The sequence below is a fragment of the Vipera berus genome (assembly GCF_964194415.1).
Source record: "Vipera berus genome assembly, chromosome: 3".
Classification (NCBI taxonomy): Eukaryota; Metazoa; Chordata; class Lepidosauria; order Squamata; family Viperidae; genus Vipera; species Vipera berus.
The window spans coordinates 198,497,753-198,517,225 of record NC_138204.1 but is presented as its reverse complement, the minus strand read 5'-3'; the positions used below and the strand labels follow the sequence as shown (position 1 = coordinate 198,517,225).

Sequence of the window (19,473 nt, the reverse complement as noted above, 5' to 3'; positions counted from 1 at the left end):
AATAGGATTATTCTCCATATATTTGAAGTTGTCCTCACATTGGAAAATATAATCTAGTAACTTCTTTTGGAGAAATTCCACATACTATAACCAAGTCTTTTAGGGAACATGTGCAGCCATGGGACTACAAACTGCATAGGCCTTTCCTAGAGAAATAACAGTGTCTGTAATGTAGAAAAAATAGTGTCATAGCAACTTAAAGCCATATGGGCAATCTCATTACAGAACAACACAAAAAGAAATTGCAAATATTTGGTGGCAAAATTGTTGAATTTCAGTTATGCAACGTTAGCCACCATATCATCATCAAGGTACTATTAAGGGACAAGTTTGTGTGTTAATTTAATCTAGCCATAACTGCAAGATCAAAATATTAAGTAGTAGAAAGTATAGGCTCTTAGAAAGTTAACACATCTAAACCACAACATGGTGAGAGCTAATTTGGGATCACAACTTGTGATAGATTCCCCACCCCCGCCACAACCCCTGGTCCTCTCACCCTGACAAAAATACACTTGAAAGGCAATTTCTGTAGCTAATTGTAATTGATGGTGAACATCTTAATGATAACTTTTTGAAAATTATTTTAGATGAAATAAAAGACAAATCCTTTCATTAATTCTTATGACTTGCAATTCCTTCCTTCTTCCTTCCCTCCGGTCTTCCTGAAAGCTCATTTCAAGGGGAAAACAATTTCTCAATTTACATGGGAGTTACCACTTTTGCAAACACCATTTTGAGACTAGTTTAACAAATGAAACTGTTACTCAGTAATATTAAAATCTAACAGTTCAACCATTTCATTATTTTGACTCTCACAATATTTATTCAATGAAGACATGAACTGCATGGGAGAAAAGGTAAAATATAACTATATTATCCAAACAGCAAATACAAAAGAATAATATTAATCCTATTGGTAGAAGAAGAAAAATGGTGTCCCCATTTTTAATTAATGTTGCATCAATTTTTGTGCTTTATTTTAGCGGGTCATTGTGGAATTCCAGATCTTATTGTTAATGGCCAGGTGATTGGTGAAAATTATGGATATAGAGATACTGTTGTATATCAGTGCAGTCCTGGTTTTCGGCTCATTGGTTCTTCTGTACGGATATGCCAGCAAGATCACAACTGGTCTGGTCAGCTTCCATCCTGTGTGCGTAAGTAACACAACAGAGGTTAACATGTACCTTATAACATCTGGTTTTTCTAAGATGATGAAAGGAATAAAGTTGGAAGAAGAGCCAAAAGTTAGGATTCTTCTGTTCAAATAAATTGGGACTATAGTGTCCAGGAAGGACCAGTATGGACACAGAGTCTCCTGGAGAAAATCTTACTATTAGATTGCTAAGAGTGGACACCGGCTTGATGGCACACAATAAATCAATAGAGCCAAAAATTAATAGCCAGAGAGAGGGTTGTAGCCAGTGGTGGGATTCAAATATGTGAACAACCAGTTCTCTGTGTGGATGCCTCTTCCAGAAGTCCATTCTGGGCCTGGGCAACAAAAAATTAGCTACTGGTTCTGCCAAAGTGGTGCGAACCTGCTAAATCACACCAGTGGTTGTAGCACATTTGTATCTGTCTACAGCAGGTATGTTAAACTCGCGATGTCACGTGATGTCATATCACAACTTTTTCCCCATTGCCAGCAATGGGGTGGCCGTGGTTTTGACATGATGCATCTGGCCCGCGGACCGGCAGTTTGACATGCCTGGTCTACAGTATCTTGGAAAAAGCAGTGCTACACTAAAAGCCAAAAAAAAATAATAATCTTAATTTAGAATTCTACAGTATATTTTTTACATGTTTCATTTATTAATATTTAATGTTATCATGCAAATCATATTAAAATACCATATTATATATTGCTGTAATTTAGTATAGAATACTGGGTGAAAATCTTCTTGTACCATGCAATTGAGTGCATGTTTCCTGGAAAATAAATACTGTTGTAGTCACAATGATGTAGCCATTAGAATTTGATGTTCATGTCAAGCAGATAATAAACACGTGAAAGCTTCAATAGTATTGAAGCATTCATATCAGGTTCTCACAAGAGGTTTTTTTTCCTTCAACCTATCCTTAGATTCATTAAACACTTATGGGGTTTAAGACATACAAAGCCAACATATGTTGTGAATGAAAATATTAGAAAACCTAACCTTTCTTTTCTGGGATATTTTCTAACATGCAGCATTAGTAGATATATCTCTAGTAAAGGTAAAGGTAAAGGTTCCCCCGCACATGCGTGCTAGTCGTTTCCAACTCTAGGGGCAGGTGCTCATCTCTGTTTCAAAGCTGAAGAGCCAGCGCTTGTCCGAGGACGATTCCGTGGTCATGTGGCCAGCATGACTAGGATGCCAAAGGCACACAAAATGCTGTTACCTTCCCACCGTAGTGGTCCCTATTTTTCTACTTGCCTTTTTACGTGCTTTCGAACTGCTAGGTTGGCAGAAGCTGGGATGAGTAACAGGCGCTCACTCTGCTATGCAGCACTTGGTGTTCAACCCACCAAAGTGCCAACTTTCTGATCGACAAGCTCAGCGTCCTAACCCACTGAGCCACCGCGTCCCTAGATATATCTCTAAATTGACTTTAATGATATAATTAATTTAAATGTAGTAGTGATTCTGAGTATTTCTTAACTTTAAAGAAAATATAAAGAGATTAATTTACTAGTTACTATTCTGCAGATCAGTATGGAGAAAACAAACTTAATTTATAAAAAAAAATAGAATCTGCAACAAAATATTCTGTTATCCTCTTTCTCCTGTCAGTCTTTGTTTGTCTACCATCAGTATTAAGCATTCTGAAATATAGTGTACACTTACAAGTTAGGTAGGACATTAGTGAATCGGAAGTAATAAGGATTTAGGTATGGACACTGACAACACCATTGTTTTTCATGTAACACTTTCTCCTTTCTGTGCAGGATTATCTGTGTAGTCTCCAAAATATCTCACAAAGTAAGAGACCTATTGTTAGCTATGTAATCTAATTAGAACAATATTACTTCTCTCTTTCTTCTTCTTCTATTAGCTGTCAGTTGCGGTCATCCAGGGAGCCCAATTTATGGACGAACAAGTGGGAATGGTTTCAATTTTAATGATCTTGTGACATTCTCTTGTAATACTGGCTATGTTATGCAAGGACCAACAAAAGCCCAGTGTCAGGCAAACAGGCAATGGAGTCAGCCACCACCTATATGCAAAGGTAAGGGTTGGAATAAGTTTGGTAAATGAGATATGTCAAAGGTAGTCTTTTTTTAATGAAAGGAGTGGGTACTTTAATGATAGAGACTATGCTATTAATATTCCAGTTAATGAAATAGTAATTTGTATATTTTTATTCTTAGTCTTCTGTTTATTATATTTTTTGCAGAAATGTATGCAGCTGACATGGGCATTCTAAATGCTAGCTGTGATCCATCAGAGGTCCTTGGTAGTCTCTGAGCTTGTTTGTGTCCTTGCAGATGTTTCATTACCCAAACTGGTAACATCATCAGTGCACAGTGTACTGATGATGTTACCAAATTTGGGTAATGAAACATCTGCAAGAAAACAAACAGGCTCAGACAGCACCAGGAAACCCTCATTTCAACCCAGAGCTACAACTATTTTCCTATAGCCATTTTATTCATTGTTATTATAATTATATTTGATTAATATATACAGGTAGTCCTCAATTTATGACTATAACTGAGCTCACCATTTTAAGTAAAAACTTGTGATGGTTATTAAGTGGTTCACCTTTTTGGTATCAGACATTTTTTTACAAGAAAATGGAAATAAGTACAGTTTGCAAACAAGAAAACATTGTATGCAGTCATACAACCACAGGGCAGTATAAATGGCTGTCAGTGCAGGCTGGCTGCCAAGCAGCCAAAATACAGTCATGTGACTATGGAAGACGTGGCCTTTAGAACTTCAAATCTGGATCATAAGTCCCTTTTTTCAAATTATCATAACTTAAAATGGTTGTTAAGCAATTAGTTGTAAGTTGAGGACCACTTGTAATTGGAAAACTATCAGGAAATCCAGGATTATAATCTAGATTATAAAATAAAAATATTACAGCATATTGTCCCTGTATTATTGTCAAAGGAGCATCATGGATGTATCCATGGAATCCCTCAGATTTAAGGGACTTTTAACTGGTAACCTATCTGTCAAGGTTCTGACTAATGAAACCAAATAAATCAGAACTCTGAGACTTGCAGTTTCTTCAGAGCACATGTTTATTGGATACTTACTATCGGCACGGTCAGAAATGAAACCAATTCTAAACTTTCCCTTAAAAATTCAATGTAGCTAAATGTAACAATTCCCTCCCCTTTGTTTTGCGACTGATCACCCTACCCAATAGAAGCAATTGGCAGGCTCCATTAAATTTCTTTTTTCTACCTTCCAATTTTTGTGGAAATGACCTTGGTTCCCACAGGACTGCTTTAAATTTAGTTAGCAATGCTGCCCTTTTCCTTCTCCCCAGCCTGTGGCAATTTAGAGCGACAAAGATGGCTTCAGCCAGGTTCATTTCAGAAGCTGATACTACCTTTGTAGGAACATTTCTGTGTGCTGGTAACAGACTTTCCACAATGACTGAAGCATGGAACAATGCATAAAACTATGTACAATATATTTTGAAATTTGTTTTGTCTTAATATCTTCGTCTTCTTTTTCAGAGAATAGCTGTTTTTCCTTTTTGTTTGGTGCTACACAAATTCTGTAGTTTTTCTTCCTTTTTGTAAAGTTCCCTTTTAAAAAAAAATATCTCTGCATTTTCTGATAAAGATCAATTAATATTTTACTGGAAAAGATAAATGATTTAGGTTCACTGAACATTAATTTATGCTAGTTTAAACTTTATTTTTTTTGCTGAAGATCAAAGTTAATATGTGTATTGATTGCAGTTTCTTTTTGAAAAGCTGAAACATCCAGGAAATTTCATTTGTTTTAAAAGGGGAAATTGAAACAAATGAGTTGCATTATAATCAACAGCTCATATCCATTTTCTTTCAAACCAGTTCTCAAACATCCTGGGAAATAAATTGATTAGTATAAAAAGTAATCAAAACTGCCTGTTTGCAGCTAGTTACCTTCTTAAATAACTTCAAGCTTGCGGGTCCTTATATGAAAAGTTAAGCTAATTCATTCCCTAATAGTAGGAGGTAAAGAAAAAAAATCCAGAGCAGCATTCAAGCTATGAAAATCACTTTAGAAATTTATAAAAAGATAATTTTAAAAAATCCATACAAATGTGTAGGACTGCCACTTACCTTTTATTTAGTATTCCAGCAATTCTTACTGTTGTATTATGTTTTATATTATATAATACACGATATATTATTGTTATTTTCTTCTTGTTATTTTTTCTTAGATGTAAACTTTATATGTTGCTCATAATTATAGTTCTTTATTTTATTATTTGTATTCTGGTTTGTGTATTCTGGTGTGTTGCAAAGTTTTCTTTGAGTAAGTGGCCTTTTTCTTGCGGTTTTCTAATCTTGCCTGTAACTCTGGTATTTCTTGAGAATCCTTATTCACCATCCAAGTTCTAACCACATGTGATCACACTTAGCTTTTTCAAACCAGTCATGTTGGGATACGTGCTGGTATATTTCTCCCATCAAAGGACACTTCTTTCTAATGTGATGCTTTAATCATCAGGGCACTAGACGCCAATGCTATTTATTTATTTATTTATTTCCTATGGTGCTGTAATGAAAATTAGTTAAAAATGAGAAACTGCCCTTCCTTAAATGATTTCTCCATATAGAATGATGATGATGGGGGGTGGGGAGGAGAAACATGTTTAATGCATGTTTTATAGCTGATGTGATGGATATGGCTGCCAGAGAGAAAGCGTAAGACTGTGAAGTTCAGAGTTTGAAATTACTTAGCTGCACCGCTGGTTAGCACGATAGAAATTATTGAATGTTTCTGGGCTGAGCTAGCAAGATATACTGTTGTGCAGACAAAGAACACTAGGTATGCTCAATAAGTTGCCTAATTATTTTTGACAAGACAGATAATGACTATAAAATGTAATTTTCATTCAGGGCAATATTTTGCAAGTGCTGCAATCTTTTACATTAGCTTTAGAAAGTTTGTCCAAAGTGCTCCTTATTAAATATTATATATGAAGATTGTGCAATTCTGTGGTTACCTATAAGCAAGATATGTATGCTTACTTACAAGAAACAGTGCATTTTCATTAATATAATTTCTCTCCTAATGGATGTGAATTGGAAATAAAGGTGACTCATTTTTAAAAAGGAATGTGAATATTAAAAAGTACTGCTGTGCTTCAGCATTATTTCTATAAGGTTACAGAGATACAGTGGCATTAATAATAATAATCACCACTCATTATAGAATATATACATACAGAATACAATGTATACATTTTCCAAGTATTTTAGTAAACCAAAAAAATGGATTAAAGCACATAATTTTTATACACCAGCATTAATTAATGCTAACTTTACAAGCCTTTGATATTATTTTCTAATGTGAAATGTACAGGTCATATCAATTTATCAATAACATGTTATTGCTCTTGTTTAGTGGTCAATTGTTCGGATCCAGGAATCCCTGGAAATTCTATAAGAGAAAGCAAAATAGAACATGGAAATTTCACCTACGGTACAGTTGTTTTTTATGACTGCAGTCCTGGATATTTTTTATTTGGCTCTTCAATTTTAGTCTGCCAGCCTAATGGACACTGGGATAAACCTCTACCAGAATGCATTAGTAAGTATTTTAAAATATTGGTATTTATAACTAAAATTTGCAAGAACAGCAATACTAAAGACTTGTATTTCAAAGAGCTTCACAGCTGTTATCCAATTGCCACGACCTGAAGACATGGTTGTTCCAACAAGCGGGCCTGGACTGATCATGGTTTTTTAAATTTGGTTTTTATCGGTTTAAATTGTCCTTTATTTCTTTATTTATTGTTTAATTCTTTTTTAATCTTTGTATTCTATGTTTTTTTTTAATTTTTTATTGTTGTGAGCCGCCCTCAGTCCTTAGGGAGAAGGGCAGCATATAAATTTAATAAATAATAATAATAATAATAATTGTTAGAAAAAACTGACTAAGGTAAGTCAATGTCTGAAATACTGAATATGGAAGGGTTGTGACTAATTGTTCAATTTTAGTTCACCACAGTCAGCTGATTTTCAAGAGGCTATACTCAATAATTTGCAATAAAATATCCATGGTGCAATCAAAAATTAAATAACTATATCAATAAAACCACGTGACAGTATCAAAAATATGTACTCACGATGTGCAGGGCAGATCCTTGCTATTATCTTTGAGCTTTATCACCTTCTTGTAACAATAATATAGTCCACCTGATTTCTGTATAGTTCATCTCCTACAGTCCATGTACTGTACATAAGTATCATTTTACTTGTTTGAAAAATGTGCTTGCAATAAAAAATAATAATTGGATTGGTAGAAACTAGGATGTTGATCTCCTGCTTCATTTTTGCTCCTAGTCCACATAGACTAACCACTTTTTTCCTCCTTACTCTTTCCAACTTTGGCATTCTAGTCTTCAACTATAAGTAGCACATATTGCTTGCATGTTTTATGAAATTCAAACTTGATCATAAAAGTCATCAGTAGCAGGCACATAAACATGGACAATTGTCCTATTAAAAAGATGTCCACAAGGTAAAATTCATATTATTCAGTCACCCATTGCATTGTACCCAAGCAGGTTCTTGTTATATTTTTATTGACTATGAAAGCAGGAACATCCTTTGTTTGTTTTTTAGGTCCTACGTCGTAAATAGTATGATTTTTCTGGCTAAAATTATCCCAGTTCAATCCACTGAGTTTTTTTCTGATGCCTAAGATATCAATGTGTAGTCAGATTTTCATATGCTGAATTTTTCTATCTTCATTTATTTATTTTATTGAGCTGTAAAACAATCATCCATCTACCAGAAAGATTGTCTCACGTTCCCAAGGTAACCCTATCTTTGCTACTTCAGATTTTCTTTTTCTACCTGGCAATGTCTATAATCAGATGTCCCAAAGGCTTTTATCTATCTGCACTATAAACACTATTAGTGCTCCAAAACATCCTCAGCTCTTCCTCAGTAGCTTGTTGAAGGCCATCTGACCTGAGGGACTATCATCTGGCACTATAGCATCAATCACCTTATACTTCCTCTTCATGTGGTTTTCCTAGATATAGGAAAATGCAGGAGTGGTTTTGCCATTGTCTCTCTTCTATGGAATATAAAATGAAGCTTTTCCCAGTGTCACTAAAATTACAGTAGTATCTTTTTCTGGCATCTTCCTATATAGCAATTGCCTGCTTGCTTTAGTGAAGCAGCTAAAATGCCTTCACATATTGGGTGATCTTGCTGAGAGTTACCAGTTCTCTTTGTTCATCCTTCCCAGAAAACCTCCTCTGCCATGATGTGGCAAGTGAGCAGATTTGAGAGGGGTGACTGACTTGAGCTCTGCAAAAATGAAAAGGATGATGACCTTGTGGGGGAAGTGGAAAACAAATTATTATTCCAAAGTAATTGACCTTAGCTGGAAAACCAACTCTTGTCTAGATTAGCACTTTACAAGAAGAATTGATCGGACTGATCAGCCAACTGTTTTCGCGGAAATAGATTTGATTTCTAAAGGCCATAATACTATTGATCTTGATCGCCGCATAGATATTTGTTATTCCTAAGTTCATTCAAAAGTGATGTTATAACAGTTCTTTTTAAAACTGATTTTAAAGGATGATATTTTCCACAAAGCACACCTCTTGACTCCTAGGACTTATTCAAACTGACCTTTCCGTTTCTTAACTGCTCTATTTCCGGAGTAGGAATAGGAGAAGATGTCTTTTAATGTCCAAGCCTAATACTAAAATCTAATGTTTTGTGCATGATCACAACATAATCTCAAAAGGGGATACTCTATAAGAAGAAACTAGTATTCTGATACTCTCTATAAATTCAGATGAGTCTACATATTTCTTTGTTTATTTTTAAAAGGTTTGGAATATAATGAATACACACACACACAGAGGTGTGTATACATACATACACACATGCACACACAGAGAGAGAGAGAATGGCTATAGGTTAATGAAGAGCAATTAGTTCTATGAATTATATGAAAAACATGGCTACTGTTTAAGATCATCATAATGCTGTATTGATCACTGGTAAACCATATTGATGATGTGCTGGCATATTGAAGAATTTAGTTGGATGATTATAACATAATTTTTATCTCCAATATTTATGTATCGTAGTGATTGACTGCGGTCATCCTGGCATTCCCCCAAATGCGATCCTTTCTGGAGAGAAATACACATTTGGATCTTCTGTTCATTATTCTTGTGCAGGAATGAGATCATTAATAGGCCAATTATCCAGGACATGTCAATTAAATGGACACTGGAGTGGAACTATGCCTCATTGCTCAGGTACCACTTTTAAAGTATGTGAATGTGCTTTCAAAACCATTTAATACAGCGTTTTTTGTGGCTGCTCTTGTTTCTTTTTTAGGACTTCTAAAACCAATCCGTGTTTAAATCACAAACAATTGTAATCAAATATAAGTTTCACATTAGATGCTCTCACTCACATATAGACTCACAAATCTAGAAAGGAAGTGGTAGATAATAATAATAATAATAATAATAATAATAATAATAATAATAATAATAATAATAATAATAATAATAATAATAATAATAATAATAATAATAATAATTTGGAAGGGACCTTGGAGGTCATCTAGTCCAACCCCCTGCTCAGGCAGGAAACCCTATACCATTTCAGACAAATGGCTGGCCAGACTCTTCTTAAAAAACTTCCAGTGTTGGAGCATTCACCACTTCTGGAGGCAGGTTGTTCCACTGGTTGATTGTTCTAACTGTCTGAAAGTTTCTCCTTAGTTCTAGGTTGCTTCTCTCCTTGACTAGTTTCCATCCGTTGCTTCTTGTCCTGCTTTCAGGTGCTTTGGAGAATAGCTTGACTCCCTCTTCTTTGTGGCAGCCTTTACTAAAAGGAAAATAGTAAATAAAATAGGAACATTGAAAAGTAGGTAAGGAATATGGATATTCTCTTCCCTTTGCATATTACTGGGAAGGATGTTACATTTCATTTGGGTAATTTGTGAATCACTGTTGCCTTACCTTAATTTGCTTTTATCTAATTGGAAGAATAATTGCTGCATAGCAACAGTCTTCTTCCATGTAATATCTGTTTCTGCTGAACTCATGTAGGAATAGTTTCTGGAGAAGAATTTTCAAAACTGTCTACAATTTATGGCATATCGAAAACTAAGATTGCACAAGGGTATCTACAGCTTTTAAATAAATAGAAATCCATATAGTTCAATTAATAGTATAGGTAACAAGCAAAGCTGTACTTTGTTGTATTGTTTAAAACTGTAATGATATCAGAACCATAACCCATAACTTGAAGGAGGCTGAATCTCTTAACATTTTCTCTTGAATAAATGTGTTGTGACAGTTTTCATTATATAAATTATTGTTGTAAACTGATAGGAATTCCCAGCAAATTCAGCAGTATACAGATGGGATTAACAGATATATATGTATAGAAAAGTCTTTAAAATTAATGTTTTGATTCTGCCCTTCTGTCATTTTTGTCATGACCCCAATCAAAGTACTTTGATGTCCATTAAACTTAGAAAAGCTATTCTGAAGAAAAAATTACTACAACTACTCTGCTTTTTTTTGGTTGTCAGCAGTTTCCTCTCAATTTTTCCTCCCCCTTTATACATTTTGCACTTGAATTCTTTTTTGAGCCTTGTATCAAAAAAAAAAAAAGCCATCATTGGCCTTAACATGAAGAAACAATGTCACTTTAAAAAAAAGGAAGAGATGAAGCATTAAGAAAGAACAGCCATGCTCTTCTCTCCAGAGCCATTCATGAAACCCAACTTGGCATCCACCCTAGGGGTTGATGCAAGCTTTGTATTAAATCAATTATTTAAACAGATATTGCCTTTAAACAAATATTTAAACACATTTAAATCTGACTAAAGGACTGCTTTCTGGAGAGATGCTCAATGATTTTTTAATGCATTTATTTTTTTATATTACCTGTTTGTGTAAATAACTCAGGGCAACAGCTAGTTATCCTAGCTAGAGATATTATTTTTATTGTACTAAAAGTAACTGAAGTAGTAACATGTATGTACCTAAGAAGTGCCATTCATGCATCCTTTGTTATGGTTATTAAAATGACTGAACTTTGTTCATATTTGCATATGTCATGTAACCTACATAACCACTTTTTGTGGTTTATGATTATTATGCAGTGAGGGAGGGAATTAAGGTGTATGAATATGCCATTTAATACTGTTTTTGTTTATCTACAGTACAACTCAGCTATTACACTGTTATCTGTTTAAAATAAATACATTCATTTGTTATTTCTGATCTGGGAGATGAACAAGCCTCAAAATGCAGCAGACAAGCAGTCAGCTAGGCCTTTTGCGTTAACATCCCAGCCTACAATCCCAGCCTATCCCATAAATATGTGTTCAGATTAAAAGTCCACAAAGATGTGACTTATTGCACAGATTTGAGTATAAACGAGAAAGCACAAAGCAATTTCTGTGGGTTAATCAAGCCACATGGAACTTATGATTTGTAATCCTAGCAGGTCTTCTGGCAAAACTAATATGTATTCAAGAACTCCTAACATGTTTTGTTGCTGTATCCTATTATTTAATCATGCACCAATAGGAGTAGAAGGTCATATGATGGAAACTAAATAACCTAATAATATTAGAAGGGCTACCTATACAGTTCTAGATATGTATCTAAATAATAATAATAATAATTAATAATAATAATAATAATAATAATAATAATAATAATAATAATAATAATAATAATAACAACAACAACAACAACAACAACAACAACGCCTTGGGTGTAATCCCAAAACAACTGGAGCACCACTTGAACACCACTGGCATTGACAAATTCACCATTAGTCAATTGCAAAAGGCAGCCTTACTAGGAACTGCTTCCATCCTGCGACGATATCTGTAATACCATCAAACATCCACATTTGCCTATCCCAGGTCCTTGGTAAGGACTCAATAGGTAGACAAAAATGCCAAATCCAGTATGAACATCTGGCTGACTGTGCAATGATCATTAATAATAGACATGACCGAGTAACTGAATTAATCCACTGGGCATTGTATAAAAAATACAACTTGCCTGTGTCCGAAAAGTCATGGGAACATAGGGTGGAAAAAGAATGAGAGGGTGAAGATCTTGTGGGACTTTCGAATACAGACAGATTGCCATTTGGAACACAACACGCCAGATATCACAGTTGTAGAGAACCGAAGCGTACAGCTGATTGATATTGCTGTACCAGGAGATGCCAGAGTCAAAGAAAAAGAACTGGAAAAAATTACAAAATATTGCGACTTGGCCATCAAGAAACTGCAGCTTCCTGCAATAACTCCAGCAATGTTACAAAAAAAATGTGTTACTCGGAACATCTTACATTTTAAGGAGGTACTTGGTTGATACCTAAGATGCTGGCAGCAACCCTTGTCAACCATCAGTGCCAGTCAATTTGAATGTTCAGTTGACTGTGGTTCATGTCTAATGAATAAAAGATAAAAATAATAAAGTTGGAAGGGACCTTGGAGGTCATTTATTCCAACCCCCTGCTCAGGCAGGAAACCCTATACCATTTCAGACAAATGGATGTCCAACTTGCTAAAGAGCAGATAAATGTGCTTTAGTATAGATGGAATCTTTTTTCTAATATTTCAGATATAACTAAAAAAGTAGGAATAACTTTTACCTTATTTTACAATGCTTGTAATAACTTACAAGCTTGAAACTCCAAGAGAAAGTTCCACAACTTTATAATAAATTAATAATATGAGATATTTTTCTTGTAATGTGTACCACATTGTCTCACTGTAATTTACACTCGATATAATTTGGTTCTAAACTAGACCAGCCACTGACTTAAGTTATAATTCATATTGCACGTTGGACTGGAGAGGTGCTTTAAAAAATACCAAGGAAACAGAAAACTGGTTTTATTTTGCTTTTTTTTAAAAAAATATTAAATAAGGGACTTGAAATTTCTATGGTCTCGACTGAGTGCTATATGTTCCAAATTGAGAAAGTGAGTGTACAATTATCAAATCTGGAATGGACACCACTTTTTTTGTAACCTACTGGTTATAAATTGATTCCTCTTGTTTCAGGTTCTTAAAGCAGGACCAATACAATGTAACCCTAAGTATTCTACCCCAAATGATCTTTTTTTTAATTCCAGGTGACACAGCAGGGACTTGTGGGGATCCAGGAATCCCAGGCCATGGTGCTAGAGAACAAACTAATTTTAGAACTAAAAGTGTTGTACAATTCTCTTGTGAGCTTGGTTACATCCTTCATGGATCAGAGGAAAGAACTTGTTTGGCAAATGGAAGTTGGACGGGAAGGCAACCAGAATGTAAAGGTAAATTATTTTCATAATTATAATGAAATATTTGTTTTAAAATCACTACAAAAAAGTTTTAATAAAGTCATCATATGTTGTTGTTAGCTGCAAAGTCGTGTCCGACCCATTGCGACCCTATGGACAACATTCCTCCAGGCCTTCCTGTCCTCTACCATCTTCTGGAGTCCATTTAAGCTCACGCCTACTGCTTCAGTGACTCCATCCAGCCACCTCATTCTCTGTCGTCCCCTTCTTCTATTGCCCTCGATCTTTTCCCAGCATTAGGCTCTTCTCCAGTGAGTCCTTCCTTCTCATTAGGTCCTCATATATCATCATATATCTGAAATCAATTAACTGCATATATTGCCCTCTTTCCCCTAAAATTGTATTCTAAGGGCACCAAATCCTAGGATACTTCCAACAGTTGCCATAGCTAACTCACCACAGGACAACTTGTAATGGGACAGCTCACCACAAGACAAGTCACTCCTGGACAATACAACATGACATAGTCAAGAGGATAAGCGAATTGCAGCAGGCCTTGTCTTCTTTAAATTTGAAACTTCTCAAATTAGAAGTCCTCGAGGCTGGGGTGAGCTGCAATTCTACTTGTCCCTCTCTTGAGTTATCCTGTGTTGAATTGTCCCATGGCAAGTTGGGTGTATTGAGTTAGCCGGGGTGAGTTGTCCTAGACCTGTTTCAGTCATATGTTGGAAACTAAGAATGTGAAGACTGAATACCAGAAACTGGCAAATTGTCCAGTTGCACTTAATTTAGATTTTGTCTCTCTACTGTTTATTTATCCAATGACTTATCTGTCCTTTATCCCAGGGCTTTTCAACCTTTTCACCCATTGTACCACTTTTAGGATATGGCAACATCCGAGTACCACCAGTCACCTAGCAAGGTGTCAAAAACTTGATGACACCCCCAAAAAAGGAAAAAAAGTGATGAAGTACAGGTAGTCCTCAATTTACAACAGTTCACTTAGTGACTGTTCGAAGTTACACTGGCACTGTAAAAAGTGACCCCCAAGCCACAGCCGAGCAAGACACCTGCCTGCCTGCCCAGCGGTGCTCTTTCTCCTGTCCGAGGTTTTCATTGTTGTGAGCATTTCTGTTGAGGATTGGCAGCAGGGGTGGGGTAGGGGAATATTTGGTTTTTATTCCCCCCATCTGCTGGGTGGTTGCAGCAGATTTTGGTCACTTCACTTGACCCTGGGACACTGTCACCGACATAAATATGAATCAATTGCCATGCATCTGAATGTAAATCACAAGACCCTGGAGATGCTGCAACATTCCAGCTGATCAGCACTTCTTCTGGGCTCAGAAGCACCAGGATCAGTGCTGAGCTCCAGCTGGAGCCTGGCACTGATCCTGGTGCTTCGACTGAGCCCTGACAGCACCGAAGAAGCACTGATCCTAGTGCTTCCACTGAGCCCTGCAGCTCCAGTCATCTCTCGCTCAGGCTTGTGCGGTGCTGCCACCGGTTCACCTCATTACCCTCCCCCGCTACCACTTTTCTAGGACGTACCAGCTGCCAGGTGCCAATGTACCACCAGTGGTACCCTTACCACTGGTTGAAAAGCCCTGCTCTATCTTACTCATGGACATTTGGGGGAAAGGAAGGAAATCAAATGATGAAAGGTGCAACCTTGATAATATTTGCATGCAATATCATGATTCAAGTTCAAAAGTGATGTCATTCTCCACATTTTGTCATTCTGGTTTTGTGAAGTTAAGTAGGGACTCCTGCTTACTTACACTCTTTCTCATACACATTTCAGTTGTTACCACATGCTATGTAGCATACATTTTTAATTAACTTAAAACAACTGTGTGCAATCCAAGGTCTGTGGGTCCCATCTTGCCCTGGACAGCTAGTAATGTGGCCTCACAAGATTGTAAACTTTTAACATTACATAATTTTTAGAAATATTTATATACATAACCATATTATATATGTTAATGGCCCAAGACAATTTCTCTTCACATAATTTAGGCTAGGCAAGCCAAAAGGTTGGACACCCATGACTTAAAGCAATGAAAGCAGTTGTACTCGTGTGTTTTCCATGGAAACTATCTATAGTGGACTTTATCCTAAAGTAAATTAAAAATCCTACCTCACTTTTTAAATATGATCACAACTCCGTGAAATCCTTGTGCTCTCTGAGCTTAGTTGTTGGTCTTCTAAATTGCCACACAATATACAGTGTATAATTTCTAGAAAAAAGTATAGGAACAGGAGAGGTGGCCTTCTAATAAAGCAGATTATTTGTTTTCCTAATATAGAATTGTCTGTCATGATGAGCAGGGAGATATACGTCTCATAGAAATGCTAGAAACTGAATTTGAATATGTCTATATACAAATTATATTCTTTTTCCTAGAGGTACTACTCAATTCAGAGTTACAATTGTCAGTACACTAGGGATTTTTTCTTTTCTTTTTGTCACAATCACAATTAAATTAATTCCTCCAGTCCATGACACAGCACAAAGACCACTAATATAGGTTTTTCTACTTCAGTGGCCAAGTTCTATTCTGCCATCTTGAAAAAGCCAGTATTTGGCATTGTCCTTTGAAATTCAGTGTTGGACAATGTGTTCCTTTCATTTTTTTGTCCATTCCAGTATTTTATTTTATTTTTACCAACTAGGAAATAAACTCCTTTCGTTGGCATATTTGAAGTTCTATTTTCTCATTATACATATACATATATACTGTACATTTGATTGCTGTTTTATGTAATTTATGCAAAACAATGTATGCTGTCTGTTTTAAACAACTTTCTGTACTATAGCACACTTTTTTATTTAGCTATAGCTAACACTTGCATAGGTTTTTTTTGTAAATATCCTTCTTAAAATGATGCTGTTTTATCTGTAATTTTTTTTCACAACTTTTCCATGAGATTACCTTTCTTACGATTGTTAGTGTCTTGACCGCCCTCTTAAAATCAGCACATTTTATGCAAACTAAAATTCATGTGAGATTGACACTGATAGCATTTGGCATCGTTGTATTGAGGGTGGGAATATCATTTGTTCCAAAGAATTTGAACAGTAATTAGTGTTTGATGGGACACAAATATCTGAGTACAACAAAAGAATTTGGTTTTAGGATTTTTTTAAAGTAACATTTGAGCACCACCAGCAGAAATAATCATGTACCTTACAGGTGTGTAGGGAGTAATACAGATCTGTTTATTTTAAATAAATTTTTGTGTTAAATAGCTGTGTACTACTTGCAAAACATGGCTAGAATTGTAAATATGGTAAGTGATAAGAGCCTTCACTTTTCACAAAAATCAATTATTATGGTATATATTTAAATTACAATTCAATTTTATATTTATTAGAAGATGGGATTCCATAATGAGCCACAGTGATTTCAAAATTATAAGTGCAACATGCTTTCACTAAACAAATGATACAATTTATTTGTATTGTGAGGTCTGAGGCAGGGGTAAATATTTTATCCACATGATGGAGAGTTTACACATATGCATATATTCATACAGACACATGCATGTGTCAAAATGGCCTGAAAATACTGGATCACAACAAACACAAAAAAGTAAATAAATAAAAAAGATGTTTGAGTTTTGAAAATGGACTATTCAACATGGAATTTTTCAAGTTGGCTAGAATTCTTAAAATAAAATAATTTTATAAACCATGCCTTATTTAGAGATTTGCTTTCTAAATGTTTGCCAAAGTTGAATTGTATGAGTGGGTTTGTTAAAGTAAAAAAAAAGATTATTTATGCAAAAAAAAAAAAAGATTTTCAATAGGTAGCCATTAGTACTCTAGTGCACAATAAAAATGTACAGGGCTTTGTGCCCTGTAGCTGTATACTGAATAATTTACTGAATAATTTACTGAATACTCACTTTCCTGCTTAGAAGCAGTAAATGATCAGAAAAAAAGTAATAACATTTGATATAAAAAATTAAGCTGATAAAAGCAAACGTTGGTATTTTCAACAATAGATAAAAGCTGAGAATATATTCATGAAGAGCCACAAATTCTGAACTATAGTTCAGCATTTGAATTCAAACTATATAGGAATTTATATGGAGGAACATTTATGGTATTCTGAAAACTGCAACCCTATTTCAATCAAGGAAAATTAAAGGAAGGCTCCATTTCAGCTGAATATATGAACATTTGGGAGGAAACTCAAAGCATTTGAGCAAAAATGATGTCATTAAAATGAAGGACTTTCACCTCCTTGATGTAAACTATTTTTAATGAGTAGATTGGATTGTTATTTGCAACTTCAATTATTTAAGTTGCTAAGTAATTGTTCTCTGTGTTTGTTTCCCTTCCTAATTCTGGCATTTTCACACTGACTGTTCAAGCTGTTCAGTGTGGTAACCCTGGAACAACAGCTAATGGGAAAGTGTTTCAAATTGATGGCACAACATTCTCTAGTTCTGTGATTTATTCCTGCATGGAAGGCTATATTCTGGCTGGACCTTCTGTACGACAATGCACTGCCAATGGGACATGGTCTGGTTCCTTGCCAAATTGTACAAGCAAGTATCCATTGTTCCTACTATTATTACAATGTTAGGACACCACTTACAGCTTCTATATTTGGGGAAAGTCAGATTGGGGAGAGGGAGCAAGATGGTGCTAGAATCATCCTTGCTGAAGATTTAGCTTCTTTTTTCCAGGGCCAGTTTTCCAGAGCTTGACGTTCAAGATTGTCCCATGCAAACCAATAATGTTGTCATAGCTTCTCTACACAGAGGAGCCAGACAACTTGGAGACCCGATGCATCCATTAGACTCCTGATGTGTAACTCACGATGCATCTCCAGTATTCCTTGCCCTTTGTCCCTATCTTTCCTATGTTTTTATCTCTACCCACTTGACCCCCATTTTTGAAAGAGTGGTCCTCTCTGTCATTAGCCTGAAAGTGCTAATAGCACTGAGATTTTCAGCACTCAATATAATGGCTGACCTGAGTGACTAATGACAGCAATGATGGGGGAGGATTTACGGCAACAGATATAAGTATCATGCAGTGATTGAAAGTCAACACTGCCTTGATGGCACTTAATCAATATGTTTCATGGCAAAAATAGAAAGGATATTACTGCCTTCTTACTGTAATTATGTGATTTCTGATGTGTGGGTGGAATTTTTTGGAATGAAAGGAGCTCTTCCTCAGTGTCAATGTACAACTATGTAAATATGCCTAAGTAATTCCTGGCCCCACTGATCTCATGCTACATGTGCACATTTGGGCTATTAATGTATACCTATCACTGGGTCTACCAGATTGAGATTTCCTGGAACCATTAGAAAAGGCTGCAACCTTTACCCACTTTCTCAATGAGTTGTTTTTTGGGTTGGAAGATTAAATATTTGTGTCCTTACATATTATGTCAAACACTAAGGTAAGGTCTCCTGAAATTGTTCAAGGTATGCTAAGACAAAAAAAGAAGATCCTGTTTTATTGTCCCACCATCTTGATATAAAAGATGGTGGGCACGTAAGAGAGGACCTTTTTGGTAGCAGCTGTTGGGAAACTGCCAGCTAGGCTGGAAGGAGGGGTAGAAGTCAAGCATGGACCTAGCTTAGAATCCTTGCAGAGCCACAAGAGGCATAAGCTTGACCTCCCCTTCCAGCCTACCTGGTAGTTTCCCAATAGCAGCAACTTGCTGCTGTGAATCAGTATCCAGAATCCTGCCATTTTATTATAAAACCATCTTGTCTTAATTCAAGCTTCACAAAGTTAGAAAAGTGGAAATGAAAGCTGGTATCCTAATTCCTTGACAAGTGGGTTCTGTAATTAGTAACAAATGTCACCTAATGTGATAATGTGATTTAAGGTGCTGGTACTTACCTTTAAAGCCCTACATGGCCTAGGCCCGGGATATTTGCAGGACCGTCTGCTACCGGGGACGACTTCCCATCGCCCAGTGCGCTCACACAGAGAGGGCCTCCTCATGGTGCCATTG

The 19,473-nt window shown here is 35.8% G+C and overlaps 1 protein-coding gene across 1 annotated transcript in view; it reads left to right on the top strand.

Moving 5' to 3' along the window:
* The window catches only part of CSMD3 (CUB and Sushi multiple domains 3), a gene marked incomplete at its 5' end in the record, with an annotated part of 687,334 nt that overhangs the window by 610,003 nt on the left and 57,858 nt on the right, over positions 1-19,473 (top strand). Inside the window, 6 exons of the mRNA XM_081322366.1 lie at positions 987-1,160; positions 3,043-3,216; positions 6,570-6,755; positions 9,286-9,459; positions 13,331-13,513; positions 17,864-18,044. Coding sequence (XP_081178492.1) covers positions 987-1,160; positions 3,043-3,216; positions 6,570-6,755; positions 9,286-9,459; positions 13,331-13,513; positions 17,864-18,044 — 1,072 coding nt within the window. The remainder of the gene's footprint in view (positions 1-986; positions 1,161-3,042; positions 3,217-6,569; positions 6,756-9,285; positions 9,460-13,330; positions 13,514-17,863; positions 18,045-19,473) is intronic.